Genomic DNA, 18,539 nt, shown 5'->3' with positions numbered 1-18,539 from the left:
GTTGCGTGAATATCGCCTTAACTATGACTGTCATAATTCTATCTTCATGGGTTTGGTGAATCTCCATTTGAAGGAAGCATCATATGCCACTAGAACAACAGAAATATGGAATGTTCCATATTGTCACACTGGCTATGGTCGGCAAATGGTCCAAAACAAACTTCCACGTCTACTAAATGAGTTTAATAAAAAACAAATCGATATTCGCGAAGCAACATTATCTGACTTGTACACATTCTTTCTAGCCTAACATTGACCACTAGAGCTGTTTACGATTGCTCTTTAATTATATTGTTTCAATGTCACTATTACTAAGCGTACATTGTTATGAAATGTGCTGTCATTCGATGCTGAGGTGAAGTAAAGTATGTTAACGCATGATTAACTACGTAGGACAGTAACTAATGTGTTTAATTTTATGGTTTTGTCAAGGTTTATGGCGATGTTGTGCTTAATATGATGGTTTTGTAAAAGTGTACGACCATGTGAACAGGACGTGTGTGCCTCTGCTGTTGTCTTTGCCAGCGTGGGGGCGAAGGACTCCCTCAAGCCATCCTTGAATGGCTTTTCCCTTCGCCTCCCATCACATGTACATGTGATAAACCAATAAAGAATTAATCAATCAATCAATACTGCCGTCGGTGAGTAAAATGGTGCCCAAGGGCCGGCGTAACGTTTAATTTTTTTTTTTCGTAAAACGGGAAAGCACGGCCAGAAACCAAGCCATGACATCACATGGACGCGGCACTTTCTGCTGCTTGCAGTTAGCATGAGCTTCGCGAGCCATTCAAACCAGCGCAATACTACGCGAAACCGAAACTATCAAAAGTGAGAGCGTGTGTGGCACTCGAAGGAAAGCAAAATATTTCATCACCCGCATCGTTGTGAAAGGTAACGTCAATGATATTGAAGCAGCGCACTATCATGGCTCATCAACTAGCCCATCAGTATCTTCTAAACGTGAATGAGTTCTTTATTCTACGAGTGGCATAGAAGTTGAGAAGTAGCATTTTCTTATGTCTTATAATTGCAATGCAATGATCCTTCTGTAATGCTTTGCGGTGATCAGTGGCTCAATGCAAGTGACACAAATTATAATAAGGCGTTACGACATCATCCGGCTAGTACTAGAATGTCCCGGTAGACTCCCAAATCATGTCCTACATTTACCTCAATTTCTCGCTTGCTAAAGCTCTGTTCCCGATAATATTGACCTTAGACGTTTTCGAGCATTAATCTATCCCTTTGGCTTGACTTAGTATTCGCCCTTAGTGTCTCGTTAACCAGGGGTGAGAAAACAAGAGAGAGAGAGAGAGAGAGAGAGGAAACAAAGAAAAAAAATGGGCAAAAAAGATAAGGTGGAGTAGACTCGTGTCAATGCCAGCGTTTGCCCTGTAACTATAAGAACGGCAAGAAGTGTTTAGACCACAAACTAACGCTTTTTGGGAGCACAAAATATTGTAGCTTTATATACCAATACCAGTGCCTGCGTATGTGTCTTTCAAGCAACCAGTTTAGGCAGCCGGTAAGCAGGCGCGACTTCCTCCCTCGTTTCGGACGTGACAAAGGATGCTCGTCCGGCTAGCGCTGTTCAGTGTTCAGCTTATATAAATGCATAAAGAGCAATGAAGGCGACGGTGTCGCTAAACCAGCACGACCGCGTAAACAGCGACGCCGTCGCCGTACAACAAACCGATACCAAACAGACTCAAATAGGAAGAAACACGGGAGCATCGGAGGCATGAGCCGGCGTATACTGACGAAGCAGAGTGAACGTACAGGATTTTACATACCTGTGCGTTGCTCGCAGAGGCACCACCTTTCTCCGTCGATGCACTGGTGTGGTCAACGTCCATGTCACGTGGAGATTGGAAGAAGCCTCGGGAAGACTATTCAGGCCTGCGAAAATGAGGAGACTTATGAAGAAACCTAAGTGAGGCGGCCTCGGTGTGAACAAGCGTTTAGATTTTGGTGGTGGAATTTTGATACAAACGTAGTAGAGACAACAGCAAAGGAAAGGCGGGGAGTCCATATGGCTACCCTACTGAGACAAAGGAAGCGATAAGAGATTCCATAGACTCCAGCGAGCGAGAAGAATCAGGCGATTCAAAATGGTTCGATTATACCGAATGACCAATTTACCTTATTTACGTTTTTAGCTTACTATTTTTCTAGCATATTATTTACTTATGAATCAAACCAGGAGGTAATGAATAAAGGAAGGCATACAGGACATTGACTGTGTTCTTTCACTGTAGCCTATAACTAATTAGGCATAAGAGTTACATTTACGACAATCTTCATAAAATAAATAAAGGAAATAAGGAAAATAAAGGAAAATGGAAGTGAAAGTGGAAGAAAGCTTGGCTCCGGTGGGAGCCAAAGCCGCAACCTGCGCATGAGGCAAGCGGTGGCCTAGTGGATCTGGTTAACATTTCCAAGGGTAGGTTATTATATGTACATATTAACATTTGACACTCAAGAAAGTGGGCGGAGGGATAGCCGTCACTGTAGCTGAATTGGCGGCATCGCACGGGTCTTGCAAAGGTTGTGGGCTCGGCTCCCACCGTAAAAAAAATTGTCCCCCCCCCCCACCCCCCGTCCATGTTTATTTCAGTTTTCCTTTATTAAAGGTATTCATTTTGTACACTGCATACTTATTTGGTTAATGTTCAATCAGCACCCGGCCCCTTAATTCTCTCTCTCCCTGCCCCTACACGCACACGGGCGCGTGCGGCGTGCACCTTTGACCGGTTCAATGCGGAGCTCAGTCACCGAATTCACTCCTTTAAAAATTAGGCAGTGGCTACGAGTGTGGCTCGCGCATTTTCGGCTACAAGCAAGTTTGCCTAAGTTTGCCGGCACTCGGGTGCCGCAGGGCGGGCGTTTGCAGATAGCCTCGTCGCCATGTCCTTTCTCGCTCGTCATTCACAGGCATTTCCTCACGCGCTCTTATCGCGGATCGTCATTCGGTGGCTCACCACATTGGCATAAGTGAAAGTCCGCAGGGCCTCCCGCGGGCAACTTATTTATTTCCGACGAAACCAAAGCGAACTTGCGCGCCGTGTGCGACGGCATGCGGCTTTTTGCTACGAGTATTGCGCAGCGTCAGGGCGCGAATTCGTTCTCTGCCAGCTGAATGGCGGAGACTGAACAAAACGAAACAAACACGCGGAAGAACATGAGCATGAGGAAGCGAACCCGATAGAGCATCAAATCACGTACAGTTTGTACGTGCTACAATTCTGAGGTAAAGAGCAACAACGAAGGGGAAGGAAATCCCATTTGTGCAAAGCCGACGTAATCGTATTGAAAGATTTTGGCACTGATGTGAACGAAGCGATTTCTGACAACAAAAAACAATGATGCTGATGTGAGAGGTAACAAGTCACTAAAGTGAGTGTGAAAGATGGCGACGACGAGTACACCTAGCCAGGTGAAGTCAACGATAAATTAACGACGGAGTATAGTTCATATAGAGAGCAAGCGATTAAAGAAGGGATATTGAAGTGCACAGACCTGTCGTCGTTTAGGTTAAGGCAGTCTGCTACTTTCTCAATTTATTTTTTATTTACTTAACATACCTTCGGGCAATATGTAGTTAAAGAAGGGAGGGGTTACAAAGAAATAGCGTAAAAAAAAACTAGTGAATTGTGGTAATAGCAATTCACTCCTGATTATACAGCGTTAGCTAATGCTTCACGAAATACCTTTTTGTTGCTGATGGCTACGGCACTTTCTTGAAGGTGGTTCCATCCCTGGAGTCCTTGGATTTCGCCATACTTTGAATCCAAAATGGCAGAGGGCCCCAAGTACGCGTCATCAGCATCCCCCTAATAGTGAATCTTTCCTTTTCCACTCTCATTTTCGCCTCTTTTCGCATTTATTCCTTTGCATCAACATATAGCTGCTGGCATAACATTGCTGCGCGCCCATCAAATCTCGTGCGTCAACGTGCAATGACCAGCCGCGAGGCACATTGGTATGATCGCGCAGCCATGGGGTAGGCAAAGTTGGCTTAATCGCGAGAGGAACGCAGATGCTTGAACAATAAACACAGAGACAATCAGGCTATCGTTACGTAACTCGCTTCCTTACAGATTCCAGTGCAAAAAGAAAATCAGGAAGTACCCAATGCGTCAATGGCGTTTGTGACCGAGGTCGCTCAGCAACGCACAAGGATCCCTGGAGGCGAACGAGACAGGAGGGCCAGTTAGGAAGCCGTAGTTTTTGCGTATTCAACGAGTAAAACTTACAACCTATCTGCACATTAACTGCAGAATTGCAGGAATGTGTCCTTTGTCCTCTTTAAAATTTGTGTGAACGAGCACTAGTCACTCTTGAAAAAAAAAAAAAAAACTTCTTGTGGATATCAAATATACATTACTTTTATGTTTACAGCAAACAAAGATTGCTCCGGTTTCACGAGAAGTGATGTTATGGCTTCTCCTGTCTTACCCTGAACCTGCGGGTAGAAGGAGAAAGAGAGAGAGCACAATGGCTGGGCACTGTGGAAAAGCCCCCTGTCGGTCCTTAACGGCGTCAGTGATGAACGTTGGAGGCTCTGACGTTGGCTACGTTCTTTCGGAGCCGTAATATGATTGTGTCACGCTATTTTCGGACATTTCCATTAACATTTAATTAACGATCAAGCTTGCTTAAAGAGATAGAGAGAGATAGATGGGAAGTTCGAAAGGCGGTGTTGTTAAAGGCGAATAATGAACACCTTCTTCAGAAAGCGTAGCAACAAAAAGCGGACCTGGAAAAGCCCTAATGGTGAAACAAGGGACGAAATTGATTTCATGATTTTTTGCCGATTCTAAGATAGTGCAGGATGTAGAAGTGTTAGGTAGGGTAAAGTGCAGTGATCATAGGTTAGTGAGGTCTAGGATTCACCTCAATTTGAAGATAGAAAGAGTAAAATTCGTCAAGAAGAAACAGGCCAATCTAGACGCTGCAAGGGTAAAAACAGACCAATTCAGACTGGTACTTCCAAACAAATATGCAGCCTTCGAACAGCGAGATGAAGATGACATAGATGCAATGAATGAAACCTTGACTAGGCTGGATTCAGAAGCAGCAACTGAAGTGGGAGGTAAGGCACCAGGCAACCAGTAGGTAAGCTCCACCAAGCAACGAAGGACCTAATAAAGAAACGACAAAGAATGAAACTGTCCAACTCAAGAAATCAGACAGAATTCGCGGAATTGTTTCAAAACTGATCAACAAGGAGAAAATAAAAGATATTCGAAATTATGACGTAAGAAAGACTGTGGAAGCAATAAAAGATGGACGCAGCATGAAATCAGTGATAAGAAAACTTGGTAGAATGCGCCAATGGCGTTTCTGACCAAGACCGCTCAGCGACGCATAAGGATGCCTGGAGGTGAAGGAGACAAGAAGGCCAGTTCCGACGCCATAGTTTGTGCGTATTCAACGAGTAAAACTTACAACCTCTCTACATACCAACTGCAGAGTTGCAGGAATGTGTCCTTCGTCCTCTTTAAAATTTGTGTGAACGAGCACTAGCCACTCTTGAAAAAGAATACTTGTTATGGATATCTAATATCAATTACCTTTATGTTTACAGCAAACAAAGAGGAAAGCAGCTCTGCAGAAGGCCAACTGCTAAACTGTATAAACTCAATCCATTTTACTAGTGTCAGTGAGCAAAAAATTGCATTGAAATGAACAGAATTCAAATGAGCAGCAAGTGGAAGGTGGGCGGCATCTGCGCCATGACCACAATTAAGTTGATTGGAGAAATCAATCGCACCTGACTGAATGCTTTCAGCAACTCGATCACTTATAGTAAACGTAAAGGCCCAACCACTGGCACGCGTCGGCAAGCTTCGACACGCTCCAATGCGTACAAGCGTCAAAAGTGTCGGCCGGGAACAGGGCGACGCGTGGCGACGCTTGGCCGGCGTGCGCCAATCAGGGACTGCGATGCGTCGCCGGCGTCAACCAATCGGAGGCTGCGAGACCTCCGGCTGTTATGCCATGATGGCCGCCGATGCGAAGACGCTGACACCAGCGATCGTCCGAGTTCTTTGGAGGCACGACGCACGCGACAGTGTTCCTGAAAGACAGTGTTGTGATAGTAGGCCGACAACGACACGACCGACGACCGTGTGTAGTGGAAGTGCGACGTGGATCCGAACCAACTTCGAACGACGCCGACAAATCCAAACTGCCCACATTGTTCTACCGGTCTCAGTGCGATCGTCTGCTAAAACATCCAACCGAATCGCGATTGCCGCAACGCCTGTGCTTGGTGTATGTGTACTTGTCGTGCTCGAAACGAATGGAAACATGCTTCTGAACTCCGAAGTCTGGATAATCAGCACTCGCCTACCACCGATGTTGCTTACGTTACACGTAGGCCTTGCGCCTCCATCGAGTTCATAACCATGGCGAGTGAAAGAGCCCAGCTGAGAAAGTAATTCTAAGGAAATGAATTCTCAGTTCCGTTTGGCGCTGAAACGATTTAATATATGGCACTCCTGACTTCGTGTGGTGTGTGATGTGGTGAACGAACCGTGTGGAACTTCGGGTAGTGAACCGCGGATTTTTTCGTGTGGTCTCAAGTGGCTCAAATTTGACGGGCGAGCTCTGCGTTGTTTCCAATGGCCAAGATAACTTTCGAAAGCGAAAGACACTTAGTAACCGAACAATGGGAAGTACGTAACTCATAACCCATGCCGTCCGCTTCATCTGATTCGGCATGTGAATCCAGTTCAGTACAAGTTCACAGTACTCCTTCACTCACTTTTTATGCGAAGCATATTACGAGGGCTCAACTCAGCTCCTCAGGCGCGGCGGTGTCGCCTTGAATACCACGTGACACCGTGACGTCACGACAGAGAAGTGGCTTTGGCTCAACTCTTGCAAGATGGGCTGGGTGGGAATCGAACCAGTGTCTCCGGAGTGTGAGACGGAGACGCTACCACTGAGCTACGAGTACGACGCTTCAAAGCGGTACAAAAGCGCCTCTAGTGAATGCGGTGTTGCCTTAGAAACGAGCTGTTTCTAAGGCTCAGGCGTGCGTCGCTTGCTCAGGCGCACATTTCGTTGCCGCGCCGAACGCTGAGTTGCACGACGCTCACCGCGTCCAATGCGGGGCGTCCAAGGCGAAGCAGAGTAACGCATGAGTTGTTTCTTCGTCTAGCCGAACCAAATATAGCCAAGCAACAGCAGTTCACCAAGCTAAACAGTGGTTCAACAACTAAAATAAAGGCTAGTATGCTTCGCATCCTGGGCTTAACCTTACCTAAGCCACAGCCATTTTTTTTTTCAAGTGCATGCGTCTTATGTGCGAATTGGGGACAAATCGCTCGTGCAGCACTCAAGAACGCTGACGCACTGAAGGAAACATGGCACAGCCCAGTCATGTTTGAGTCAGTGTGTCCTTAAACTTGAGCACTGCAAAAAGAAATTATCTGTTTGCAATATATGCACCGTTTGCAATGCATAGGAGGACAAGCATCATGCAAGACCTATGCATGCAGCCGCGTATACCGGGATTGCGTCGGTGCCTGCACGAGAAGCAGAGCGTACCGAGTCAAGGAAACTGTAATCGGCATTTGATCTCGTCTTCATTTTTTTTTATACGGAAAGAGCAGATGGTGCGAGTGCATTGCTGGGAATGTGGAAAGCTGGCATCAGTGCTTTGTGCAGTCGATATATGCTTCAACTGCCCAAATCCCTTAAGCTACCACTAAAACGTTTCTCGCTGCGATACTATAAAATGTAGTCAGGAAAAAGATAAACTCAAAACCAAAACGAGGTTTGCCTCAAAGCAAGTGTGTGTGTGCGCGCGTGTGCACGTGGAGGGGGGGGGGGTGCGGGGCGTCTTCTGCACCCTGATGGCTGGCTATCATACGCTGTAGCGTACAGGCATCAGTCGTTTTTTTTAGTCTTGCAAGCTGTCTACAGTGCCATGTTACCACTAAGATTATTATTATTATTATTATTATTATTATTATTATTATTATTATTATTATTATTATTATTATTATTATTATTATTATTATTACAATAATCGCTACGACCACAGCGCATGTGTTGAAGCCAGCGTGACACATAATTCAAAATATTTCTGGAGCTTCGTGCGCTCTTACTCTTCTAAAGAGAGCGCCAAAGATGTATGTCGTCTTGATGAAAATCGTGATGTTCTCTCGAACCCTGCTGATGCATTTGCAGAACATTTATGTTCTGTATATGGTGTAAAAAATGCTTCAAGTAACCTTCCTTCTCAGTCTGGCACGGTGTGTACGCCATCAGTCAATGAAGACCTTGTTTTCAAGTGTATGAAGCGCCTTTAACCTTCTCTTTCTTGTGTACTTATGGTATTCCTTCCGTAGTGTTTAACCCTTTCAGACGCTGTCTGCACAATTGTATAGAGCACGATAGTGCATCAACAGCAAAAGCAGTGACGAAAGTATTGATATTTAAAGTGTGTTGCATACATATTGAAACACCTATATTATTGGAACTGTGCTGCAATTATGAATAACGTGCAGAATGTTTTAGCAAAATGAGTGGGAAGGTAGACGGTTGCGTGTTTTTACACTGTGTCAGTATGTTGTATGTAGTGGGTTCACTTCTTCCACTGTTTTTCACAATATTATGCACCACGCATAATTTTCAAGTAATGATGATTTGGGATTTTAATGGCGTAGCAGGCGTGCAGGCTATAATGCGCCCATAATTTTCAAGTGGCTGGATAAGTGGTTTCAAGCTTTTCAAAACACGAAATAGTTTATGTTCTCATATTTGATGTTCTTGCAGCGAGTTTTCACATGGAGTCGAAATTCTTTAAACTTCACAAAACTCAAGAAAGAATTGACAATTCTTAATCTTATCTGCAGCTGTACACTTTCTATAATTGTAAAGATGCAAGAGATGTGGTGAAAGCAAGTTTTCAATCAACGAGATAAAGCGGCGTCTAAAAGCGTTAAGATGTATGGAAGCATACTTGTTCCCTGTTCTCACAAGCCTATTCAATGGTTCCCTAAAGTATAGTACGTTTTCTCGCACACGGAAGGTAGCATAGACATGGCTCATGCACAAATCGGGTGCTAGACGTGCAGTTACTAACTGCCGGTCTGTATCTATCCTCTGCAGTGCGTCAAAAGTATTTGAATCGGTATTGCATTCGTTGCTTTCTGTTAGTTCTAAGAATATTTTAATAAATGAACAGCGTAGCTTTGTGTGCCGACGATTTAAAACTATTTGAGACTGTCAACAGTGTTCACCATTGCATCGACCTCCAAAAAGACATTTTTTTTTCACTCTCAAACTGGTGCAGAAACAATAAGGTACTCTTACATGCTTCCAATATTATGGCATTAAGTTATATGCGGAAAACACGTCATGTTCAATTTTCATACACCCTTCAGTATGCTCCACTGCCCAGGGTCGATGAAATGAAAAATCTTGGTGTGCTTCGACAAAACGCTAAGCTTCTCTTCACACAGATAATCACACATGCCCTTCACGCTCTTGAAATTGTATGCCGTATATTGCATGATTTCCACTCACCTGCTCTGTTTCCGAAATTGTGTTCTGCTGTGTGCCTTCCACTACTAGAGTATGTCTCTGTAGGTGGGGGTGCAACGTGCAAATCTAATTCCGACCTCATTGGACGCACACAGAATAAATTGATATCTATGTTCAAGCATCACTATTGCAATTCTGGTTCAGCCTTCTCAAATATACCTCAACTAGCACCTCTAGACTCAAGACTTAATTAATCAGACCTTTCGTTCCTGCATAAGGTTGTCCATAGCATTATACATTCCCCAAAGCTTCTTGATCATATGCAATTGTTCATGCCGCTACACTATACCAGGCAGCATTCCACATTCTTTGCCTGGCCTTGTTGCAAGACTGTGCTATACATGACTCGACTCCAAAAAAACATGTAATAAGAATTGTGACTGTATTGATATACTTCAGAGTTCATTTCCTGTGTTTTGTGTATCTGTAGATAATCATATATGATTAACTCCCTTTTACCCTTCCTAGTTTTCTTTTTCCCTATTTGTTTTTCTATGTCGCATTGTTTTGTTCACCACATTCATGTTTTCAGCACATTTTGTCTCACATATTGCTTTTTAATTACACCAGTACCAGGCCTTCTAGCTGTTCCTGGGCACTATAATAAACATTTGATTGACTGATTATTATTGTAGTATAAAATTGTGCTTTTTAATGATGTACTAGTATATTATTTCAGTGCAGTAACTTCTGTGCAATAAAAACAGGCATGAATTAAGAAAGTGCAATAACATGCTATGTGCCTGATCGTATGCATTGTGCTATTAATTTCTTCTTAGTTTTAATAATGGTTGGCTACTGTATCCAGTGTTGTGCAATCAAATAATATGCCACAGCAATAATTGCGTGCCGCACAGAACAAACTGAATGTCTTTCTCAGCCAAAACATCATAGCAGGCTGAAAACAATCAAGTGGTATTTTTTGTGTGATGAGCTGAAATGTATAAATTGTGAAATGAACATGTTTATATATATATATATATATATATATATATATATATATATATATATATATATATATATATATATATATATATAATGCAAATGAGCTGCCCCCATACAATCGATCAAGTGGTTCAATAGTACGACTTGGCAAAGGACAACGAAAGACACCTATTAAAAACCTCCGATTCTTGAGCTCGCATTATCAGGCGGTATGTCATTTTAGTAATGTCTCGAAAGACGGACTTGACATGTTGAAACCAGTTGCAATAGAACATGGCCTTTACACAGTGAAAATTTTTCTAGCAATACACTCAATGTGAAGGCCTCCAGATGCGGTGTTGATGCTTCGAAACAACGTAGAATAATAAATGAGGTGCTCCATGGGCAAGATTTGACAGAATTAAGAATCGGGAGGAGACAAGCTACGAATGACATGAATTAGCTATTCTAGATGTTTCTTCTTCTATTTTTTTCGGGGGGGGGGGAGTGCTACGGGTGTTTCAATTGCCTCATTTTGCTGGTTTTCTCAGAACCCACATTTTCACGTTTCTTCCGTGCACCAACAAGTATAATTATATTCACACGGATACTTTCTTATCTGCATCCGGTGATCATATTTCACTGGCTATCAAATGTTCAACGTTATCGCTCGGCGCAGGAAGCGCCTGCATGTATCGGAAGTCTCGCGAATGTTATCGATGGTTCGGTCGCTTGTCTGTTGTCGACGAACCTCGTGTAATCTGACTGCATACGCGACTCGAATTGCGTAGTAGTTTCTGGACGGCGCGCGGGCACCAACGAATGCGCTGGAACTTTCAACGACTGATGCATGAAACCCGACGCGCTTGATTCGCAGATTAGATTTTCGACGATAGTCGACTTTGCTCACCGCGTTCGTTGGGAACGAGCGTCGATTTTGCTGGGCACAAGTTCGTCTAATAAAGAGTTAAATTTGTAACTCCCAGTTTTGACTCTGCATCATTTTTCACCGTCACTACTACGTGACAATATTTCTAACATAAATTTTTCAATGGTGCTTCGCACGCCCAATTCTTACATAGTTGGCTGTGCAGTGAGCTGCCAAAAAATGAAATCGTATAACAGCTCTTGATATGGTATGGCATGGTCGTGCAGGTGTTTGCAAAGCGATCTTGTAGACAGACGGCGCGCGAGCGCTGATGTCGAGATTTTGTGCAGTATTGTTACTTCAAAGGTAAAAAGAAACTGTTGCGGCAGGCGTACATTCATTAATCAAACGAGTTTTTTATATCTAAAAGAGCGTACATATCACTAAGTTATTGTTTTAATCTTAGTTCACTCTAAAAACAGTTTGCACCCTTTGGGGTGTATATTTGTCCCACAACAATAATCGTCATCTGCCTTGCTTGCGTTTCCTTTCTTGAAAACTCGGCGCTCGCTACTTTCCTGTCGAGAATGCTGCGTCACACTGATAACGCGCATGCCGTTCGTGACTGGGAAGTACCGGGTTCGCAGCGTTAAAGAAAGGAAACGCGGGCAAGACAGATGACGGTTATTGTTGTGGGACAAGTATACACCCCAAAGGGTGCAACTGTTTTTAGAGTGGTTTACAGCAGGCTGTTTTAGGCCGGACTTGGACGGTTGAAGACTAGATATTCAAGCAACAGTGCGCCACAGCCGAGGAGCGAGCGTCGGCGTGCGTCAGAGCTTCTGCCCAGTGGTTGCGTGCCATTTTCCTCGAACAGACGCGAAGCGACGCGCTCGCTTGCCGGCGCGGGCCGAAGCGTGCTGACGCATGCCAGTGATTGGGCTTTAAGAGGAAAAATGACTGATAAATAGTGAGCGGAAGTTTAGCTAAAATACGATTTTTTTGGTTACGTACTTATCGTGCCTATTTAACATCTAAGCAGGAACTATGGGTGTAGAAACGTTTTAGTGGCATTTTTATCGTGCCTATGAATGCCCATTTCAATGTTGGTGCCTATATTGAATTTTGTGAGCCTAAAAATTCCCTTTTCCGTGTTCTGTCCTGTAGCCTCCCTTTATTTATAATGTCGTAACCCCCTGGGGAACTTGGCTGAAGGCAGCCAATAAACGCCACAAAGCTATGCCGGTACAAAGGCTGCTACTAGCAGCAGGCGAGAGCATCGCTGCGAGAAAGGCTGAAACTGCTCTATGCAACGATACACTTTGAAGGTGACAGCGTACCTTTGCTCTCACTTGAAGATTTTAAGCAACATCCTCGAGAAACGTGAATGCCTCGAGCGCAACTGTGACCTGGAATGCGTGGCTCATTTTGGGCGTTCAGGAAAGGTTCGCCGCCATCTACAATGATTTCGTCATCATCCCGAAACCACTTTGCGGATGCACTTAGTTCGAAACTTCAGCCGGTCTCTGAAAAATTCCGGGTTGTCGGTACTAAACGCACTGTCAGAGGTTCTGACTGGCGAACATTCTTCGATTATCGTTCGTTCGTTCGTTCGTTCGTTCGTTCGTTCGTTCGTTCGTTCGTTCGTTCGTTCGTTCGTTCGTTCGTTCGTTCGTTCGTTCGTTCGTTCGTTCGTTCGTTCGTTCGTTCGTTCGTTCGTTCGTTCGTTCGTTCGTTCGTTCGTTCGTTCGTTCGTTCGTTCGTTCGTTCGTTCGTTCGTTCGTTCGTTCGTTCGTTCGTTCGTTCGTTCGTTCGTTCGTTCGTTCGTTCGTTCGTTCGTTCGTTCGTTCGTTCGTTCGTTCGTTCGTTCGTTCGTTCGTTCGTTCGTTCGTTCGTTCGTTCGTTCGTTCGTTCGTTCGTTCGTTCGTTCGTTCGTTCGTTCGTTCGTTCGTTCGTTCGTTCGTTCGTTCGTTCGTTCGTTCGTTCGTTCGTTCGTTCGTTCGTTCGTTCGTTCGTTCGTTCGTTCGTTCCACGATCAGCACAGGTTTGATAATATCATCTCCAAGGTCATCCCAGTTTACTATTAACTGTCCATGATCGGCACAGTTTACTCGGTGAGAAACACAGGCGGCGCTGCCTCCAAGATTACGCCGTCTCCGGGATCGCCACAGTCTAGCGCCACACAGCCTCCGGGATCGACCCAGTTTACTAGGCGAGAAACCCAGCCAAGCCAAATCCCGGCGAGCTAGACAAAGAAAACTTGTCCTTCTGTTTAATATAGCAATGCGCAAGTTGTCGGAAAGCCTTGCAGCAATTCCTTACGTAGGTCATGCATTATCTGCTGACGCTATTACAATCTGGTGTCCTGGAGGATCGGAGGCTACGGTCGAACAAGCTCTACAGGAGGCTCTGGATGTTACAAAGTCTTTCTTGGAAGGTACGGGACTCGCACTCTCGCCTGGAAAGTCGGAACTCCTGCTGTACAGACAGGCTAGACGAGGTGCTAGGGGACTCGCCCCACTCGATCAGATGCTCATTAGCGTTCGTACCAGAGATGGGCACACCATCCCGAGAGTAGACTCTGTCAAAATACTAGGGCTATCAATAAACTAAAAGGGATGCAACACTAAGACAATAGCCCAACTCACCACGAAAACTGAGAACATTATTAGAATAATTATGAGAGTATACAACAAGAAAGGCGGCATAGGCGAGGATATACTGCTTAGGGCTCACCATGCTTTCCTCATCGGCCATGTCATTTACGTAGTCGCGGCCTTCAATTGGACGAAAACGGAAATGGATAAATTAGACACGCTTATGCGCAAAAGTATCAAAAGGGTGATCGGCGTGCCAATCACGGCTAGCACAGAGAAACTCATGACATTGGGAGTACACAACACAACTTCGGAATTAATAGAAGCACAAAAATCAGCACAAATTATTAGATTATCAAACTCCAATGCAGGCAGAAGACTACTGGATGCTGCTGGCCTCCGTCCTAGCTTCGATCAGGAAAATACCACGCAACTTGATATTCAAACAAGGAACTCCTTTATTGTAGACCCTTTTCGAAGAAATGTCCACCCCCAAAACAATAAAGGTCGAAGGTTAGCGAGGGCTAGAACTTTCTTAAAGAACATATCCGGAACGGAGACCTTTGTTGACGCGGCGCGACACACCAGTGCCAACAAGTTCTCCGTAGCCATAGTCATAACAGGGGAGAACTCTCGGCAGCCTCGCTGAAAACCTCCTCGGTCGATGTGGCGGAACAGGCTGCTATAGCTCTCGCATTACTGGACTCAAAACACACTACGGTGTACACGGACTCCCGAGCAGCCGTTAGAGCATTCGCATCGGGATTGATAGCCAAAGAAGCAGCCATGATTCTAAACGGCAAACACCCCTCTGACATTGTTCACCACATAGTCTGGTTCCCAGCTCACATGGGACCAGACGTATTAATGGGTCACCTGAACCCCAATGAGAAAGCCCCACGACCGTGCGCGAGGTTTCGTATGCCGCGACAGGATGGTGTCTCGGGTGAGTTCGGGAGAGCTCGTCCACAGTGTTCCACTAGTTACTTTTCATGAAATCACCTCTCGTTACAGAAGGAATAGGCAGAGTTTTCCTTTCCCCCATCATAAGCTCAACAGGCCACAAGCTAGCACGCCCTACCCGCCGTGGTTGCTCAGTGGCTATGGTGTTGGGCTGCTGAGCACGAAGTCGCGGGATCGAATCCCGGCCACGGCGGCCGCATTTTGGTGGGGGCGAAATGCAAAAACACCCGTGTACTTAGATTTAGGTGCACGTGGTGGTGCTCAGCAGCCCAACACCATAGCCACTGAGCAACCACGGCGGGTAGGGCGTGCTAGCTTGTGGCCTGTTGAGCTTATGATGGGGGAAAGGAAAACTCTGCCTATTCCTTCTGTAATGAGAGGTGATTTCATGAAAAGTAACTAGTGGATCACTGTGGACGAGCTCTCCCGAACTCACCCGAGACACCATCCTGTCGCGGCATACGAAACCTCGCGCACGGTCGTGGGCTTTCTCATTGGGGTTCAGGTTACCCAGTAATACGTCTGGTCCCATGTGAGCTGGGAACCAGACTATGTGGTGAACCCCAGGTAGACAAAATTTCTGGAGTCCTCCACTACGGCGTGCCTCATAATCAGCAAGTGGTTTTGGCACGTAAAACCCCATAATTTAATTTTTTTTAAGCTAGCACTCCCCGCATGCTCCAGACGGGGTCCTACCACTCTAGGGGCTTTTTGAACATGCTCCACCCGGACACTGATCCACTCTGCCCAGATTGTGGCACTGAATTTAGCTCATTAAATCGCATGCTCTGGTAGTGCCCTGTGTTACAGGATTGTAACCGAGAAGAAGACTGGACGAAGGCCATCACAGACCCGAAACAAGACATCCAGCTCCCGTCTGTCCAGAGGGCCCCTGAACGAGCGGAGAGGCATGGCCTTTCTGTTCCGACATGGGACTAGCCAACGGCTGGGTAGGGACCTGCAGGCCCCCGCTTAGCTCCTCAGGACCACAATAATGTCGTTTGCTGCTGCTGCTGCTTAAAAAAAGCGTCAGGAGTAGAGATGAACCTTCGTAAAGTCCACCTCGCAAAGTGTTCCATTAGCCGTGAGTGTCTGCACGCCCTGCTTGCCAATCAACGGCGCTGCGGACGGTGATTCTGTGCTGCTACATGGAAGCTGCAACGCCGCATGCTTCTTCAGACTGTGAGATACCTTTTATCGTTGTCTACGACTTTTCAGTTCAGGTAGCACTGGACTTCTCGCAAAGTTATCCAGTAGTACCAGGGGATTCTTCTCAGCGACCACGTGGTGGCCTCTAAACATATTTGCAGTAAGTGAGTTAAGGAAATTGAAGAATACGAGGATACCTTGGCAGACTTAATGGGCCTTTGAATCGGCAAGTCTTTATCTCATACAGGCATACAATATTCGTAACGCGCACAAGCACTGTACCATAACACAGTACTAGAAAATTCAGAATATTAAATTATACACTTTAGTAGGGATATAATTAACCGTAAGTACATTCACATTTGCAATAGAGGACATTCGCGAAGCCCAATTTCAAAAAAAAAAACACAGGCAGAATTGACAAACAGTACCTCAACAGAAAAAATTCAGCGACCATTACGATACTCCACAATGCAAATTTGAGCGCAGCTCTATACGAAATGTCCGTGTCAATATTCTGTATTATGATTATGTATAGGTACACGGTTTATATTCGGAAGAGAACTCTTTGAGTGGCGTGGCTGGCGCGCACAATCTGTCTCGTGCGACACATTGTAAACGGAGCGAAGTGTGGCGCGACTGCCTCGCTAATCGGGAGATCGCGAGAGGGAGCGCGTGGTTGACGCGTGGGCGCGATTCACAAAGCCACCGCAGCCATATATTGCTTCCATATATGGTATTGGCGCAAGCGCTCGCCGCATGCCTTATCGATGGCGTAGTCGGTGAACAGACGACGGCGCGCTATATTCTGGCGCAATCCCGTATAGCGGTCGTAGCCGCAGAGCCCGTCTGGCGCGACACTACCCCTTTTTTTTTTTCTCATCGCTTTCGTCATACCTTCCTCCTCCGCTTTCCGCCTCACGCTCTCTTCGCTATAGCCGTCTTTCATGACCCGCTGCGCTCCGCGTTCGCTCTTTCACCCTTCGCTGTGCTCGTTCGCTCGGTTACGCCGAGGACGCCAACGCTCAACGCAGGAACGGCCGGGCGCCTAAGAGCTGCGCTCTAAAAGCATTAATTTCGGAATGGGCGAGCACAAAATTTTCGTTTTTATGTTAAGGTTGCTGCTTCCGAAAGGAACACACATTAATTAAAATAAAGAAAATGAAAACCCTCCATAGTGAGCAGTCGCGTTCGGTAAAAGCGGGCGGCACGCAGGTGCGCCATCGATTCCGGTCTGGCGTCTTTAGCTTAGTCATTTTCCAAGTTTCATGAGTTTTCATCTTGACTTTCAGTATGGCGCATTGCAGACAACAGACCCGACTTCTGTAACACAAGAAACGCGGAGCGTTGAGCACATTATCCCGATTTACGAGGAAACGGGTCAGACCGGCACAGCCGAGCTGATTATGCTTCGGAATGTAACGATAACTCGAAAGTATACGGCAAGGAAAGAAATGCGGTTACCAAGTCCCTCATACACCACAAAAATCTTTATCTTCATTAACGCTAGCCGCTGCTCATCTTGCGCCGCCGAAGTTGGTTCCAAATGCAAAATATACCTCCAGCAATCGTGAATTCTAGAAATGAATTCGGCGAAAGAAAAAACAGAGAAAGAGAATACAGAGTTGTAATGGCGGCTATAAAAATGTGTGTGTGCGCGTGTGTGTTTGTGTGTATGTGTATGTGTGAGTGTGCGTGTGTGTGTGACAGAGAGAGAGAGCAAAGGAAGGTCAGGGAGGTTGATATAAAAATGACATGCGCAGTTTACAGCCGACTTGCTACAAAATTCACACAAGTGCTTATCCTAAATGAGGACTAGTGGAGGCCGAGTGCTCAGAGTCAAAACGCGGTATTATACTTTCAAGTTGTCAAGAATGCTCAGGGGAGAGAGGCGCAGGCACACAGCGGTCTCCGATGCACAGCTCCTTCGAGCTAACGGACTTTCGCACGGCAGCATGCAGCACTGAGAACTGAGAATCAGGAGTTTTAAGCCACTTCAGCTATTACCTTAGATCGCCTAAAAAAACTCGATTCAATTCTTGCTGTTGAAGCGCGCTCACGAAGGCACATAGAAAGTTACGTCATTATTTAATGAGAAGAAACTGGGATTCGGGAATTTTAGGTAGGGTTGGGCGAATATTCGAAGTTTCGAATGTGAGTCGCATATTACCATATAGCTATTCGTATCCGAAAATCGAAAATGAAGTATTTGGTATTTTGGAATAATTAGAACAAACAAAATATTTCGCTACAACCGAATGTGAAAGTCACGATCGTTACTGTCATCCGTCTGCTAAACAAGGTATCGCAAATTATCAGAATTGACGCAACTACAAAAATTTTCGAAGCAATGCAGGAACAAAACGGGTAATGCAAGCTTTGTTTACGGTTTCGCGGCAGAAGCCTAAATAACACCCTGTGAATTTGGCTAGTAGACTGTCATATAATGTCTTTGGCAGCTTAGTCGTGCATAG

At 45.4% G+C, this 18,539-nt stretch overlaps 1 protein-coding gene across 2 annotated transcripts in view; it reads right to left on the bottom strand.

The window, feature by feature from the left end:
- The window catches only part of LOC135900072 (TOX high mobility group box family member 4-like), a 761,125-nt gene that overhangs the window by 499,734 nt on the left and 242,852 nt on the right, over nucleotides 1-18,539 (bottom strand). For both annotated transcript variants that reach the window (XM_065429515.1, XM_065429516.1), the window contains one exon: nucleotides 1,794-1,899. In XM_065429515.1, the coding sequence (XP_065285587.1) occupies nucleotides 1,794-1,856 (63 nt within the window). In that variant the 5' untranslated portion in view covers nucleotides 1,857-1,899. The remainder of the gene's footprint in view (nucleotides 1-1,793; nucleotides 1,900-18,539) is intronic.

Source organism: Dermacentor albipictus, chromosome 1, assembly GCF_038994185.2.
Source record: "Dermacentor albipictus isolate Rhodes 1998 colony chromosome 1, USDA_Dalb.pri_finalv2, whole genome shotgun sequence".
NCBI classification, from domain to species: Eukaryota; Metazoa; Arthropoda; class Arachnida; order Ixodida; family Ixodidae; genus Dermacentor; species Dermacentor albipictus.
The sequence above is the reverse complement of the archived record's forward strand: the minus strand, read 5'-3'. Positions and strand labels throughout refer to the sequence as shown.